Source organism: Adiantum capillus-veneris, chromosome 20 (assembly GCF_014529385.1).
Source record: "Adiantum capillus-veneris isolate H3 chromosome 20, ASM1452938v2, whole genome shotgun sequence".
Classification (NCBI taxonomy): domain Eukaryota; kingdom Viridiplantae; phylum Streptophyta; class Polypodiopsida; order Polypodiales; family Pteridaceae; genus Adiantum; species Adiantum capillus-veneris.
The window spans coordinates 17883166-17898840 of NC_140950.1; the positions used below are offsets into that span (position 1 = coordinate 17883166).

At 40.0% G+C, this 15675-nt stretch overlaps 1 protein-coding gene across 2 annotated transcripts in view; it reads right to left on the reverse strand.

Moving 5' to 3' along the window:
* Positions 1-13554: 13554 nt before the first annotated feature.
* LOC147432179 (potassium channel KOR1-like) overlaps positions 13555-15675 on the reverse strand; it is a 115825-nt gene continuing 113704 nt past the window's right edge. Inside the window, exons 12-13 of one of the 2 annotated variants that reach the window (XM_086492166.1) lie at positions 14373-14509; positions 13555-14135 (exon numbers count right to left, since the gene is read on the reverse strand). In XM_086492166.1, the coding sequence (XP_086348292.1) occupies positions 13783-14135; positions 14373-14509 (490 nt within the window). In that variant the 3' untranslated portion in view covers positions 13555-13782. Of the gene's footprint in view, positions 14136-14372; positions 14510-14716; positions 14971-15675 lie in introns of those variants that run through there. The other variant, XM_086492167.1, reaches the window with a different exon arrangement.

A 15675-nucleotide genomic window follows, 5' to 3' on the forward strand; every position in this document is an offset into this window, starting at 1 on the left:
CTGAATGATGGGATTTTGAATTCAAACACACACACACACACGATCTCATGGTCAAATGTAGATAATGGAAATCAACGCGTCGAATTCATATCACAAGGAAGCATGTGGCGACTAGATTATGGTTGCCACGTGGAAAACATTTTTTTCTCTAGTAACTCGACGAGTTATGTGCACCAATGGAATGGTGTGCACGTAACTCACTAAATTATGTGGATACTTTGCATGCACTTTTTGAAATCGAGCCACATGCAAGTATTGCATGTAACTCGATGAGTTAACCATGTCAACCAAGCCAACAACCTCTTGGACAATGAGGAAACTCATCAAGTTCCATCGTGGAGTGACACGGTAACTTGTCAAGTTACATCGTGACATGCCATGATGACTCAGCAAGTTGTGTGGCATGTCGAAGGTGGCGCTATGTGAACGCCACGAGTTCCAGTGTGGACAACTATGTAACTTGTCGACATATGTTGGCATGTCCATGCAAGGGAGGGTTGATGTTCAGTTTGGAACTCAACTAGTTCTTGCATGGATGACACATAACTCATTGAATGGTCCATGAGGCACTCGTTTATCCTGCTTATTTCATTTAAAAATCACTTATCAAGAGGACATGTGTCGAAATATGGAGCTTTGGGTGCAAGAATTTTGACGGGTTATTTGGGTCCCTGATGCTAGAAGGCAAGTGCTGATGAGGTTGTCACATGTTGAAGGCTCGTCTATTTAAGGTGCTTGGACACAAGAGAGCTAAGATATCATTGGTAAATGAATAGTATCACCTTTTATGCAACAAAATGTCAACATAAGAGCAAATGGAGATACTTTGATAGATAATACATGTAGTGCCACTCGGTCCCCCCGGGGGTATGCTACATCATTGTCAGTGACAAGTGATACCAATGCTTAACGATAGCACTTGACAACATCATACTATGTTGCCTTCTAAATGAGTGTTACATTAAAGCAGGCCACCATTCTAAAGAGATTAATTCAAATTGTTTTATCATTGATATTGGGAGAAAAAGTTATTGAGCAAGTGGGTGCCATTATCTTTCTCAAGTAATAATGGACAATGCCAAAATTGCAAACCAAGTGCATAGCTCCTAGACAATGATATCCTTACCTTTGCACCTTTAGTTGCATCACACACAAAATTGGTACATAAGCAAACTTGACCTTGAAAATTTGGTATAGAAGCACTAAAATGGATTTGTTTACTGGAATCATCAATAAAGCTAGGAAAGTGCCGAGATTACGTTACAGATTTCTCAAACAGATTGGATGGTTACTGTCATGCCCAAGTCGGATCGAGGTCATTTGATTGACACATTATTATTGGTCGTGCATGTCTGTAGCTCTCTGCTATGGTATGATAATCATGAATGTCCATAGCTCTCCGCTATGGTATGATGGCTACATGAGATTCTTTAGATTATATTTTGTGCGTTGCATACTGACCCTCATTTAAATCAATAGACATCACTTTTGATCTCACATTTTGGGGTCAAAGCATTTTTCAATTACACTTAAAATATGTGACACTTCTATCGAGACATTGAAAGAATCCAATGTTCTATTTCTTTGATTGTAAAATCTTTTGTTTGTTCTTTTGTCATATCGACTCTATTTGGAAGTACTTTTGTCACTTAAGAATTGAATATATGTATATAAAAAGATTGTGCAATGCATGGCGTCATTGGGTACATTTGGTTGGAGTAAAAGTCAATACGTATGGTTTGTTGAAGCTTTAGTATCACATTCAATATATTTTCATTGTTCTTAGAATCAATGATACCAACCCTTCTACCAACATCCTCCTAGCAATGATCATATCGAACATACCGAGTACACATACTTTGAAACGTTATGTAACTATATTGAACATATCAAGTACAAATTCTTTGTAGCGTTATATAACTATATCGAACATACCAAGGCAATGATCACGCGAGGCTTAGTTATTAGTAGTTATTTGAATAAATAACTAAGCCTCATTCTTAGTCACACGCAAAAAGGAGCATTAAATGAGTTACTATGTCTACCCTTTGTAACTATGCCGATTTTGACATAGTTGTTAAGTTCAAGTCACACTTGGGAGGATGAATGAATAACTAAGCCTCGTGCGACCATGCAAGAAGCTTAGTTATTCATTTAGAGGTTTGTCTGGGCATAGTTGGCATAGCTATCAATAACTGATAACTAAGCCTCGCGTAACCATGCCCTTAGTACAAATATTTTGTAGCATTATATAAACTAGTACAGTCGACTGCCTTCGGCGGCCTCTCTTCTCCCCCTCTCTCCCTTTTTATCGCTTGCAACTGTGCGTTTTTTTTTTGAACTTTAGCCTTCAGGTCGCAGGTTGCGACACGTGTAAAGGGGAGCCCTTTCGCCATATTATGTTAGTAGTGGTACTTTGGATCATATACCCAATAGGACAGCCCCCCCCCCCCAACGCCCCCTTCCCAAAAAAAAAAAGAAAAAAAACTTGACATTTATTTGCAACAAGTCTCGTCACATATTTGCAAGTCTTGAGTCGGGGCTCTAATTCACAATGTCTCAATGCACAATATAGCCAACTTTAATCTTACTAGTACGGCCGGCCGCCTTCGGACGTCCATAGCATAGCTCTCAAGTATCAACATAAAATTACCGATACAGGGGAAGCGACTCGGATGAGGCATGGAAACTCACTAGGGTGTCAATCCTAATGAAGTGAACTTGAAGAGATGCGATTACTAACTCTACAAGTAAATCAAACGCACGAAAGCCAAGTAATCTGCCTATGTCCTTCTACACAGCTCTACAGTCATCATGCCCGTTTACCATGCAAATCATATCGGAAGCGCACGAAACTTGAAGGGAAGCTACAAGGGACTATCAGGAACATATCCTATCACTGTCACAGCATTCTGGAGAGGTACAAAGATCGAGATAGTACGTCCCATAGTACGCAAAAACAGTAAAGGATGATCCTAAAGGGTCGTTTTTGGGTCCCTAAAGCCTCTCCTAGGGTCAAAACAACATAAAATACGCATATAAACACTCAAAACAATGATTTAAAGCCTAAACAAATGCGTTTGAAACCTTCACCGAATCTTGAATTCTTACACTTGAATGAAAGAGCAGAGTAAGAGGAACACAATGCAAGAAACAAAACTGAATTTGGATTACCGTAGCCACAGACGCGATGATTACAAGTTGGAGCAAAGAGGTAACTCTTTGTGCATAGCGCAATAGTCACTTATCTTCAAAAAATTAATCTCCCCTTTCCCACTAACCTTAGTGTATTATATACCTAGGGCTTTCTAAAGTGGCCGGCGGCCAACTTCTCATGGACCTTTACATACATCATTGGAAAAATTACATCTTTGACTTAGCCTTGACATAGACGATTGACAGTAGGCTTTTACAGGGTTTGATGTATTAAACATCGGAAAAATAATATGACCACATCAAAACTTTGGTCAGCTATCCCAATGGGCGCCTTGGCTAGGCGGGCACTTGTATGCTGTTATCACCTCCAAACAATGGTTCTTATGGAAAACTTAGCTTGTTTGAAACCTTTACACCTATGAATTTGCAAAATCCAAGCTATGACAAATTCATATTTATCCACATATGTCATACATGACAATAAATTCTACAAATCTGTGCATAAATCTCTCTGAAAATTCACAAATCTCTCTGACAATAAATTCTACAAATCTGTGCATAAATCTCTCTGAAAATTCACACAATCCTGTGAGCAAAAATTTGGAAAACGTACACACATAAGCCTTGATCAAAATGATTTTTTGGGCAGTTGAAAACCAGACATTCAAACTATACCCGCTAGGGGATTTTATTTTGGCGAGCTTCTAGTTTCGAGCTTTTACAATTGTAACTTACTTTTTGAGCTTTTGAACCAGTAGATTACACCAATGATCATATCTTTAAATATCATTGTGACAAGAGAAAAGTCTATACTACATAGTGCAATTCTTCAATTGCCAAATAATTATTTGTGATATGAAAGCACGCCTATGCATAAGCAAAATGTAACTTTAAAAAAACACTATTTGCATCTAATTTTTATCTTAACGTTAAATTTAAACCTTAAATTTTTTGCCAAAGTCTCCTTTTTATGGAGCCCATTTTTTCAAAAAAAATTGGTACACCCTTTCCTGGGCTCCCACATGGGATTTCCATCACATAATACAAAAAACTATCCACAGTCAATTGAGAGTTTGAAGTCATAGGGGAAGGAAGGTCGGGCACAAAGAGGGAGGAGAGAGCTGGCAGGTATGACGGCCAAGAGGGCACTATGCAGAGAAGCTTTCACTCAGCCTTATTCTTGTGTGTATGGTCAAAAATTAATACTGAATGTTTCTGTGGACTACAAGGTGTAAAATGAGCATTAGACGTTTCAAGCAAAAGCTACTAGCAACGACATTTGGGAGTTTGACATGAAACATCTCTCTTCTTGTGGTTTATTGAAAAATTTAGTTCATGAGAAATATGTTTTGGAGATGGCCATATGGTATGGTAAGGGGCCGTTACAAATGGAGGGCAAAGGGGTTCATGCCTCCAAAGGAGCTAGTCTTATGTTATATAGCAGTCAAGGGAGAGCAAAAGAAAAATATATATTAAGATCTCTAGAAGAAGCATGTTCAAAGTTGGTGTACAAATTAGGGAGGCGACCGTTTGATGTAAGGTTTTACTTTTATAATATTATGTGTTGTTTGCCATAGAAAAATCTTACACCAATCATGTTGGGGTGCCTTTGAGGCTTAGGCAACTATAGTCTTATATTTATATGCACAGATGCATTGCAATTCAAAGCATCTTGATGTAGTCACCTATGTGTCGCTTATAAAATCTTGTTCTAGCATTCAACCACTTGAAAAAGGAGAGAAAATTATGATGATATCATGAAACAATATTTATTGGGGGAGGGAAACGTGCTTGGAAATTCTTTAGTGGATATGTATGCCAAATGTGGGGCTCTAGTCAAGATAACACAAGTACTTGATGATCAGTTGCTTGTGTGTGTGTGTGTGTGAGAGAGAGAGAGAGAGAGAGAGAGAGAGAGAGAGAGAGAGAGAGAGAGAAATGAAATGTTATATTAAATGTCTATGAGACCAAATTGATACAATCTTAGTGGATCTAATCCAATGTTTGGGTACAAAAATAAAAATGAAAGTGAAGGACTAAAATTATCGTCATCATCATCAATGCTTGAGGATGCCTCACATTGTGTGTTGTCCTAGAAAGTATTGCATTGGTCATTGAAGAGCTTTGTCGATGTCTGCCTCAGTAAGTAGTGATATTGGGCCTCTCTCATGTCATGGTCTACGAGGGCATCGAGCTCTCCCAGGCTCAATGGCTCTATCAACTAATTTACCTCTAGTATAAGTTGTCTTTGAAGTCTGCTATTGATAAAACACAATAATAATCTCCATCATAAAGCTAATAACTATAAAAAAATATCATTTGAAGAGATTAGTAGTGACGGAATTGCCGATACTTGGACAATAAGTGTATACAAATGACGACTGCAAATAATAACCAGGTATTGCAATACATGTGCTTTACTTACATACGTTTCATTTGGGTTGGAGTCATGTACTTAAACAAGGCTGTTAATTTATATCATGTGCTCTCCTTCGAAAAGGTGTTTTAAAAAAACCCACTAAGTGCTCTACTTAAGTATGTAAGCATAAATACAGAGATTGATAAAAATATGAAGCATTGGTTCTGACAACCTTCTGTGAGGAACAAAGTCAATGTTTACCTCATGATTTTTTTTTAAAAAGTGAGATATTACAAACAAAATGCTGCCGAAATTTTTTTAATTAAGAAACTTAACCTTAAAATAGAGAAATATCATAAGTAAACAATGGTTTGGTTGAATCTGGATGCTAGAAAGTAAGGGTATATACCATAGAATGTAACAATTGGGGGATTCATACAGATATATTTAAAATTACTCATAAAGTGGGGCAAAAGTTAGGACTACTACATAGGATATCAACCACATGTGACTAATTATGTTTGGTAAACAGGGCTACAGGCAGATGGCTAGGATGAGCATCACTCAGGACTTATTTAAATTAGAAGAGATTCGGGACAAGCTCATGGCCGCACATTGTAGGCAAAAGAAAACCAAGCTAATAGCAATTAGGGACCCTATCTCCAAACCATGTAAACCCATCAAACTTTTCAAGGAACGTAAGAAACCCTACTTACATAGACGAGCTAAGGAAAACATATTATATGTTTAGGAGTATGGTTGGGGTCTGGGATTGATAGCGATAACAAGCAGTGGGGATTGCTTGGATACCTGTCACCCATTTAGTACAAATTAGTTCTAATTAATTGTATTTGTGGTTGGTTGGCAAGTAAAGATCCCCGCTCTCATCTAATAGGAGTTCCGGCTAAGAGTCCTACTTTGTCATGTATCAAAGTATCTTGTAATGAATTTTATGTGAATCAAGAAATTCTTTGTTTTTTTTTACACGATATGTTTTGCAAACAGTATTTAAGTCTCTAAGTATATGATTCTGAATGATGGGATTTTGAATTCAAACACACACACACACACACACACACAGTTGTGTCATTCCACTCCTTCAGCGTCTCCCTCTACTTCGGAGCGATTAGCGCGCTCTGAAAGTTCGATGTCAACTAGATGATCTACACACTCTTCTAGGCACCGACGCTCTAGTGGTGGCGGCTGTGGTTGTTGTGGAGATGCCGCCGTGGATGGTTCGCCACTACCTCGTACTCAACAAGGCTCCTTACCTTCCCCTTCTTTGCCCGCCTCCACACCAGCCACAACATCATCCTCTACTCCAAGTTTTGTGCAACTATCGGTCGTTCCTGGATACACACCACTCGCTACTCCTTCGAGAGTTACCCCAATCAAAAATCCTTGCTTTGGGGACCAGACTCCAATGGAGACACCTTTCATTCATACCCTCATTGAGACACCACTCAAGACCCATGCTGAGACACCCAGGTTCACGTGTCACAGGTGAGAGGACTTGTCATACTCGGTCGACATCAGCGGTAGCATCATCTTGGATGATGACGACAAGAAGGTGACCCCGTGCATGTGTGGCCTTTGCTCTTAGGTGTTTTGACACTACATACTAAACACTTGGAGTGAAGCGCCAAATGAATTAAAAGACAGAGTCATCAACATGATGCATGAGGAGTTTCTCTGTCAATTCAAGATGAGCTCTTCAATCAAGATCTGATGAAGGTGTGGATGCACGAATACTACAAGCACAAGCGTTCTAAAGTGCAAAAAGAAATAAAGCATGGGTGGAACAGGCCAGATTGGCTGTCCAAAGAAGATTGGAAGAATGCAAAGCGAGAAACACACGAGAATCCTGACAAGTGGAAGCAACAAAAGGAGGCAACAAAGAGCGAGTAGAGGCAGTGAGCTCCCCCCACTTGGGGAGCGGCGGGTGGGCCTCATTTGAGGCCGACTTTGTAAGTTTTTTTGCATTTCCCTTTAGGTTTGATAGTTATGTATAATTGTACTTCTAAATTCTAACATAACGTATTCTTTGTATGTTTTGAATAGTGGTCGATGACAGGAGGTGACCGCACACTGTACAACCACGAGTATGCGGGTACAAAGGGCTTAAACGCACTTATGGACATTCTCAGTTTTTTCTCCGGCATGGTTAGTATTTAACTTTACTCTCTTACATTTGTTGTATTTTAATGATAAGCTAAAATATAGTTTTTTTGGTAATTATATGTTTATACTTACAAAAATTCTTATTGTTTTTTTCTGCAAAATCCGATAGATACGCTGCTTGGACGACGTCAATCTAGCCGTATCCAAATAACACTAGTTTTGTTTTGTCATAGCATGTATAATGAGATGACGTGTGTACTTCATTTTTGTAACATTGGTTAACGATGTATTTTCTCAATAATGACAATTTTGTTGTAGCTATTACATTTTGGTCAAAGCTTAACAATCAAGTGATTTTGCCCATGATGTGTATAATTTTGTCATTGTATTACTTTCGTCGAAATAATTTTGTCAGTTTTGCATCTTTATTATGGAACAATGTTTAATATGGTTGATGGGTGATTGCCCTGCCACCCAAAAAAAATTATTCTCGGGCATTGCTATAGGCGTCTCTATATAAGGTTTTGTAGCATCGCTATATGCGTTGTTAAATTAGAGATTGTACACATCGCTATAAGCAACACTTTAAGAGTCGCTATAACCATCGCTATATAGAGATGGACATAGCTTCACATGTAGCGACGCTTATAGCGATGTTCCGGTTGTGACGCTTATAACTACTCCAGGGGGTAAAAAAACCCATTGTATTTTTGTTGCTACAGCCATCATAAGTGCACATAAACTCATGTAGTGGGATGACCTCTTTCTCGTCTTTTTCTTCTCTTGTTTCCTTTCTTCCCTCTTTGAATTATGGTGAAGAGGAGTATGCGATGGTCTTCTCTTTGTATAGGGTCTTGGAGAGCGTTTTGAAACGCCGTCTTCGTGGATCTATCTTCACCGAGGTGGCAGGAGACTTGCTTCTTTCTCGTTTTTTTGATGGGGGCTCTACCATTGAAACTTGGGCTCTCCTTTGAGAGGGAGATGCCTCATCGAGTAGTAAGTTTTTGAGCCCTTCATACGGATCCTCCTCTTCGTCCCTTATTGGAGAGAGTCCTATTTTGGAAGTCTCCCCAAGAGCTTTCCTAGGTACTCTCTCTTCTTGGTGGGGAGTTTGGATAATACCATCATTGGGTGCGCAATTCCTGTAGCAGTTCACTATGGAGGGATGGATTGCCCAGGGCTTGTTGAGCCCTAGAAACAAGATAGTTTACAAGCATTGGGGCAACATTAGTTGCTCTACCATTAGCAAAATCAAAGCTATCAACATTCATTTCAATCTCTTTATCCATGTCAGCCATACTAGCAAATTTTAGATGTAAAGTTTTACTTGTACTTTGGCACTTCAAGCCCTAGTTGATACTCCTCTTTACCTTCAAAGACAAGCTCTCAAGAATCTATACCCGTGGCTCAAATATTATTAATTGCAAGGAATAGCAGAGAGGGTTTCACAGAGCCGAGACAACATCGGTTCCTGTCAAGCTTCTAATAGCTCAATAATGGTTAAGCCGTAGGCAATCCCCATAGGACTCCATTATTAAAACCATAGCTCTCGATGGGATCCCCGTTAACTGCATAAAGCAGGCATGCTTCAAGGATGAAAAATCCCTATTCTGCTTACTTTTTTGCAATTAATAACAACAACCATTTGTAGCAAGCTTGATGACCTCTCTTCTTGAGCAAGAAAAGAGAAACCAGTAGCTCTGATTCCAATGTAACATTCAATGCACTAGTAACTTGTGTGTAGCGAAAAATGATAAAATAGTGAGTGAGCATCTCATTAAGAACAAGTTCCTAATGAGCATAGAGAGAGTACTTGGTTGGATAAAGCAACATAACAATTACACCTAGCTAGTTTGGCGTAGAAAATACACACACACACACACACACACACACATGATGTCATGGCCAAATGTAGATAATGGAAATCAAGGCGTCGAGTTCATATCACAAGGAAGCATGTGGCGACTAGATTATGGTTGCCACGTGGAAAACATTTTTTTCTCTAGTAACTCGACGAGTTATGTGCACCAATGGAATGGTGTGCACGTAACTCACTAAATTATGTGGATACTTTGCATGCACTTTTTGAAATCGAGCCACATGCAAGTATTGCATGTAACTCGATGAGTTAACCATGTCAACCAAGCCAACAACCTCTTGGACAATGAGGAAACTCATCAAGTTCCATCGTGGAGTGACACGGTAACTTGTCAAGTTACATCGTGACATGCCATGATGACTCAGCAAGTTGTGTGGCATGTCGAAGGTGGCGCTATGTGAACGCCACGAGTTCCAGTGTGGACAACTATGTAACTTGTCGAGATATGTTGGCATGTCCATGCAAGGGAGGGTTCATGTTCGGTTTGGAACTCAACGAGTTCTTGCATGGATGACACATAACTCATTGAATGGTCCATGAGGCACTCGTTTATCCTGCTTATTTCATTTGAAAATCACTTATCAAGTTATTGCCGAGGACATGTGTCGAAATATGGAGCTTTGGGTGCAAGAATTTTGACGGGTTATTTGGGTCCCTGATGCTAGAAGGCAAGTGCTGATGAGGTTGTCACATGTTGAAGGCTCGTCTATTTAAGGTGCTTGGACACAAGAGAGCTAAGATATCATTGGTAAATGAATAGTATCACCTTTTATGCAACAAAATGTCAACATAAGAGCAAATGGAGATACTTTGATAGATAATACAAGTAGTGCCACTCGGTCCCCGGGGTATGCTACATCATTGTCAGTGACAAGTGATACCAATGCTTAACGATAGCACTTGACAACATCATACTATGTTGCCTTCTAAATGAGTGTTACATTAAAGCAGGCCACCATTCTAAAGAGATTAATTCAAATTGTTTTATCATTGATATTGGGAGAAAAAGTTATTGAGCAAGTGGGTGCCATTATCTTTCTCAAGTAATAATGGACAATGCCAAAATTGCAAACCAAGTGCATAGCTCCTAGACAATGATATCCTTACCTTTGCACCTTTAGTTGCATCACACACAAAATTGGTACATAAGCAAACTTGACCTTGAAAATTTGGTATAGAAGCACTAAAATGGATTTGTTTAATGGAATCATCAATAAAGCTAGGAAAGTGCCGAGATTACGTTACAGATTTCTCAAACAGATTGGATGGTTACTGTCATGCCCAAGTCGGATCGAGGTCATTTGATTGACACATTATTATTGGCCGTGCATGTCTGTAGCTCTCTGCTATGGTATGATAATCATGAATGTCCATAGCTCTCCGCTATGGTATATGGCTACATGAGATCTTTTAGATTATATTTTGTGCGTTGCATACTGACCCTCATTTAAATCAATAGACATCACTTTTGATCTCACATTTTGGGGTCAAAGCATTTTTCAATTACACTTAAAATATGTGACACTTCTATCGAGACATTGAAAGAATCCAATGTTCTATTTCTTTGATTGTAAAATCTTTTGTTTGTTCTTTTGTCATATCGACTCTATTTGGAAGTACTTTTGTCACTTAAGAATTGTATATATGTATATAAAAAAATTGTGCAATGCATGGCGTCATTGGGTACATTTGGTTGGAGTAAAAGTCAATACGTATGGTTTGTTGAAGCTTTAGTATCACATTCAATATATTTTCAATGTTCTTAGAATCAATGATACCAATCCTTCTACCAACATCCTCTTAGCAATGATCATATCGAACATACCGAGTACACATACTTTGAAACGTTATGTGACTATATTGAACATATCAAGTACAAATACTTTGTAGCGTTATATAACTATATCGAACATACCAAGTACAAATACTTTGTAGCGTTATATAACTATATCGAACATACCAAGGCAATGATCACGCGAGGCTTAGTTATTAGTAGTTATTTGAACAAATAACTAAGCCTCATTCTTAGTCACACGCAAAAAGGAGCATAAAATGAGTTACTATGTCTACCCTTTGTAACTATGCTGATTTTGACATAGTTGTTAAGTTCAAGTCACACTTGGGAGGATGAATGAATAACTAAGCCTCGCGCGACCATGCAAGAAGCTTAGTTATTCATTTAGAGGTTTGTCTGGGCATAGTTGGCATAGCTATCAATAACTGATAACTAAGCCTCGCGTAACCATGTCCTTAGTACAAATATTTTGTAGCATTATATAAACTAGTACAGCCGACTGCCTTCGGCGGCCTCTCTTCTCCCCCTCTCTCCCTTTTTATCGCTTGCAACTGTGCGTTTTTTCTTTTTGAACTTTAGCCTTCAGGTCGCAGATTGCGACACGTGTAAAGGGGAGCCCTTCCGCCATATTATGTTAGTAGTGGTACTTTGGATCATATACCCAGTAGGACAATCCCCCCCCCCCTCCCAACGCCCCCTTCCCAAAAAAAAAAAAAAAAAAAAAACTTCGGCCGACCGCCTTCGGCGGCTTCTCTCTCTCCCCCTCTCTCCCTCTTTATCGCGTGCAAAGGAGCTTGTTTTTGTTTTGGACTTTAGCCTTCATGTCGCAGATTGCGACACGTGTAAAGGGCTCCCCCTTCCGCCATATTATGTTATGTTTAGTAGATTAATCTTATAAAACACACCCAACAACTAAAGCCTTTGACGCATTAGGCATTCTCCTAACTCAGTAGGTTGTTAGGTGGACCCTATGTTGGCGCCGAGATGTTGCCCTTTGTTGAGGAAGGTGAAAGCTTGAGCTTCAGAAGCTTTTGGACAGGTGAGACCATAAAATACATTGGGATAGAGAAACCAAATGATACGACAGGTAGTGAAACCATATATGGATAGAGCTCCAATGTAGGATAAGTAGAGAAAAAGGATGAAGTTATGCAGGGAACCTAGCCCCTTCTCCGAGTCCATTTCGAAATGCTATGTACTTTTTATCTAGGACCCTTCTCCGAGTCCGTTGCAAAATGCTGTGGTCACCACTGTTCACAACCTCCCTCTATTTGGCAGCTTGTTGTGGATAATCTTTCTGGGCGTCCGAGTTGTCCTCATTGGGGGCCGCCTAGAGCTTGTTGGTTCTGCTTATCATTGATCCCATTCTCTCAGTTTGCAGCGTCAGATTTGCCAATTGGCAAGTATCTTTTCTGCAGTATAGTTTGAATATCATGTGAACATCTATGCATGTGCATATGTGAAAATTCCCAATGGCACCGATTTGCGAAGTTATTATGCGGACTAGCAGTTTGCCTAAAGAAGCACACACCAGTCAATTTATAGTAGATTCAACATCTTCTTTGAATCGAATGTAACAATTGGCATTCTCTTTGAAGACCTCGTATGTATATGGCCATGCGGGTAGTGTGTATAGCTAGCAACAGCTTTAGTACCTGCTTCTTACTTGACCTCATGAAGATTAGTGCTGGTTGTGAGTGTGCATGAAGCCCAAGCTCATATTGACAGAGATAAGCGGTGCAGATAGCAGGACTGATAATTTATTTTAGACTACCAATATTCAGGTTGTAGTACATGAAGGGGGATGACAATCTTTCTGGCATATGTGTATTCAAAGTCTAGCCATTGCTCATATACATGCTCCTCCTATGCTTGTGTGTGCGTGTCCATATCCCATAGTGCGTCAAGACTTACATGTCACGCGGAAGGATTCCGTGTTTGTCCCTCAAAACAAAATCGATGGCAACCAACCATCAATGCTACAGTGCCATTAGCCATAGGCACACACAATGAGCTGAGGGGTGAAGAGTGTGCAGAGATCACAATAACCAAGGTGGTGCAAATACATTCAAAGGCCTCCAAATGCAATGCTCTAGACTGATGTGGCATGAAGCTGCCCATGCTTCGATAGGCAATCTCATAGCCCGTTTGAATTCCCTAGTAGTTAGGGGCTAAGCAACATTACCCCTCCATACATATTAAATCAGGAGGTCCTAGAATTGTGGAAGAGCATAGTGTCCCATGGGATCAACATTGTGCTATTACCAAGAGATTTCCACAAGATAAATGAAAGGACGGGGTTCGTAATTGTGCTACCACTAAGAAATTTCCTAGTGTATTGTGCCTAGTATGACAATCGTAGGCCTACACCCAAGGTCTCAGGTTGATGTGGAATCATGGGTGGCTTAAAGAATGGGCAAATACATTCATCAATTACATGGGGAAATACATTGCTTAAAGAATGGGCAAATGTCATTGATCGATTACATACACTAACTCTGAATCTCGTATCAACTCTGTACTCGAAAACTCTCCCCCATCTTGGTTTAGAGCATGTCTACATGCATGCCCAAAGTGCTGGGAGGCAATGTGCAGTAACTCATTCAGGGTAACAGGAACCCAAACAACCAGCCCTCGCTTTCGATCTTCCGGGGCTGTCCAAGGAGGGCAAGAAAATATGGTGCACCTCTTCTTAGATCCTTCATCAGTGCCACGCTCCGATGATGTGCATCTCTTTATGCTATGGCTCTTGTCTTCATTGTCTTGATCAGCAAAAGCTTCATCATTACAAGAATTGAAACTAAAATTGCGCAGAGAGCTGTCACCTGGATAACATGAAAAAGCTACATAAGGAGATGTGTCACAATGGAGAAAATCTCTCAATATGATATGACAACATGGACCTTAGTTTACAAGCCACATAGCTTGACTGCAGAGTTGAACCAAATGACAATGTTTAAATGACACCCTTATGCCCTCAAAGTTCATTCTTTTGTATCACTGTATTCCCCAACCCATTGCTCACTCATGGATCCTTTCAATATGTAATTCAAAATTGATACCTGTTAAGCTGTCTGAGAATGGTGTCACTGTGCTCTCAACACTCGATGCCTCCTTTGACATCACTGCATCCTTGAGAACATTCTTGAAAACGCTTCCCCCGAACTGCTTACTTTCTTGTAGAGGTGTTTTGCCCCACCTGCTCAGAGGCAGCAATCAAACATGACATGTGAGCTCAATAGACCTCTGTAAGGTCTTAACAAGCTAGTCTTGCTAGTCCGAAGGGACAAGGGATAAAAGATAACAGTTTTGTGAATTTTCAATTTTAAAAAAAAAAACACCTAGAGAAAAACATAGATACAATGGAAAATGTGTAGAAATACACACCTAATATTTCTATGAGAAATCAAATGCCCCTCTATGAGCTCATGGCTAGATATGAGAAACACTTTCCCTTTTTACTTCGTTACCATATATGTGCGTTTGAATTCTCGCCCTCTCAATTGTCCACATGGAATGCTTGCTTTTCTTATTCCAGCATTTCATCACAATCAGCAGCTCCTCAGCTCGGCACAACACATCCAGCAGGTCATTGCAATCAGCAGCTCCTCAGCTTGACGCAACACATCCAGCAGGTCATTGCAATCAGCAGCTCCTCAGCTTGACGCAACACATCCAGTAGGTCGTCGCAAAGGTTGGCAATCTCTCTCTCTCTCTCTCTCTCTCTCTCTCTCTCTCTCTCACCCATTTCATTTCACCCATGGCTTTTTTCTCACTTGTCTGTGTTTGTGAGTTGTTGAGACGTTTCTAATTCCACCTATTCTCGCTAACTGAAGGACTCTCAAGCTTCTTAGAGCAGGCTGAAGTAGGCTTGCTCTCAATTGAACATGCATACATGTTTATATCGCCTCTTGAAACGCATTGATTGCAGAATGTCGTCTCTTCAAGTGCATTCATTGATTGTGGGATATGCCCAATAGGGGCAGCTCTATACTATTTCCAATTTAACGTGTGTGTGCACATGTTCTGGACAAGCTTTAAAGCAGGCTGAAGTAGGCTTGCTCTCAATTGAACATGTACGCATGTTTATGTCGCCTCTTGAAACGCACTAATTGCAGAATGTCGTCTCTTCAAGTGCATTGATTGCGGGATATGTCCAACAGGGCCAAGGAGCTCTAGCTACCTGTAGCGCTATCAATTGAACATGTGCGCATGTTTATTTAGCCTCTTCGAATGCACTGATTTTGGGATATGCCCAATAGAGATAGGTCTAAGAAGCTCTACCTGGCTGTGTTGAACATCGGCGAGGCAAGGAAGCTCTAGCCTATTTCCAATTGATGTGAAGCAAGCACATCTCTCTATATG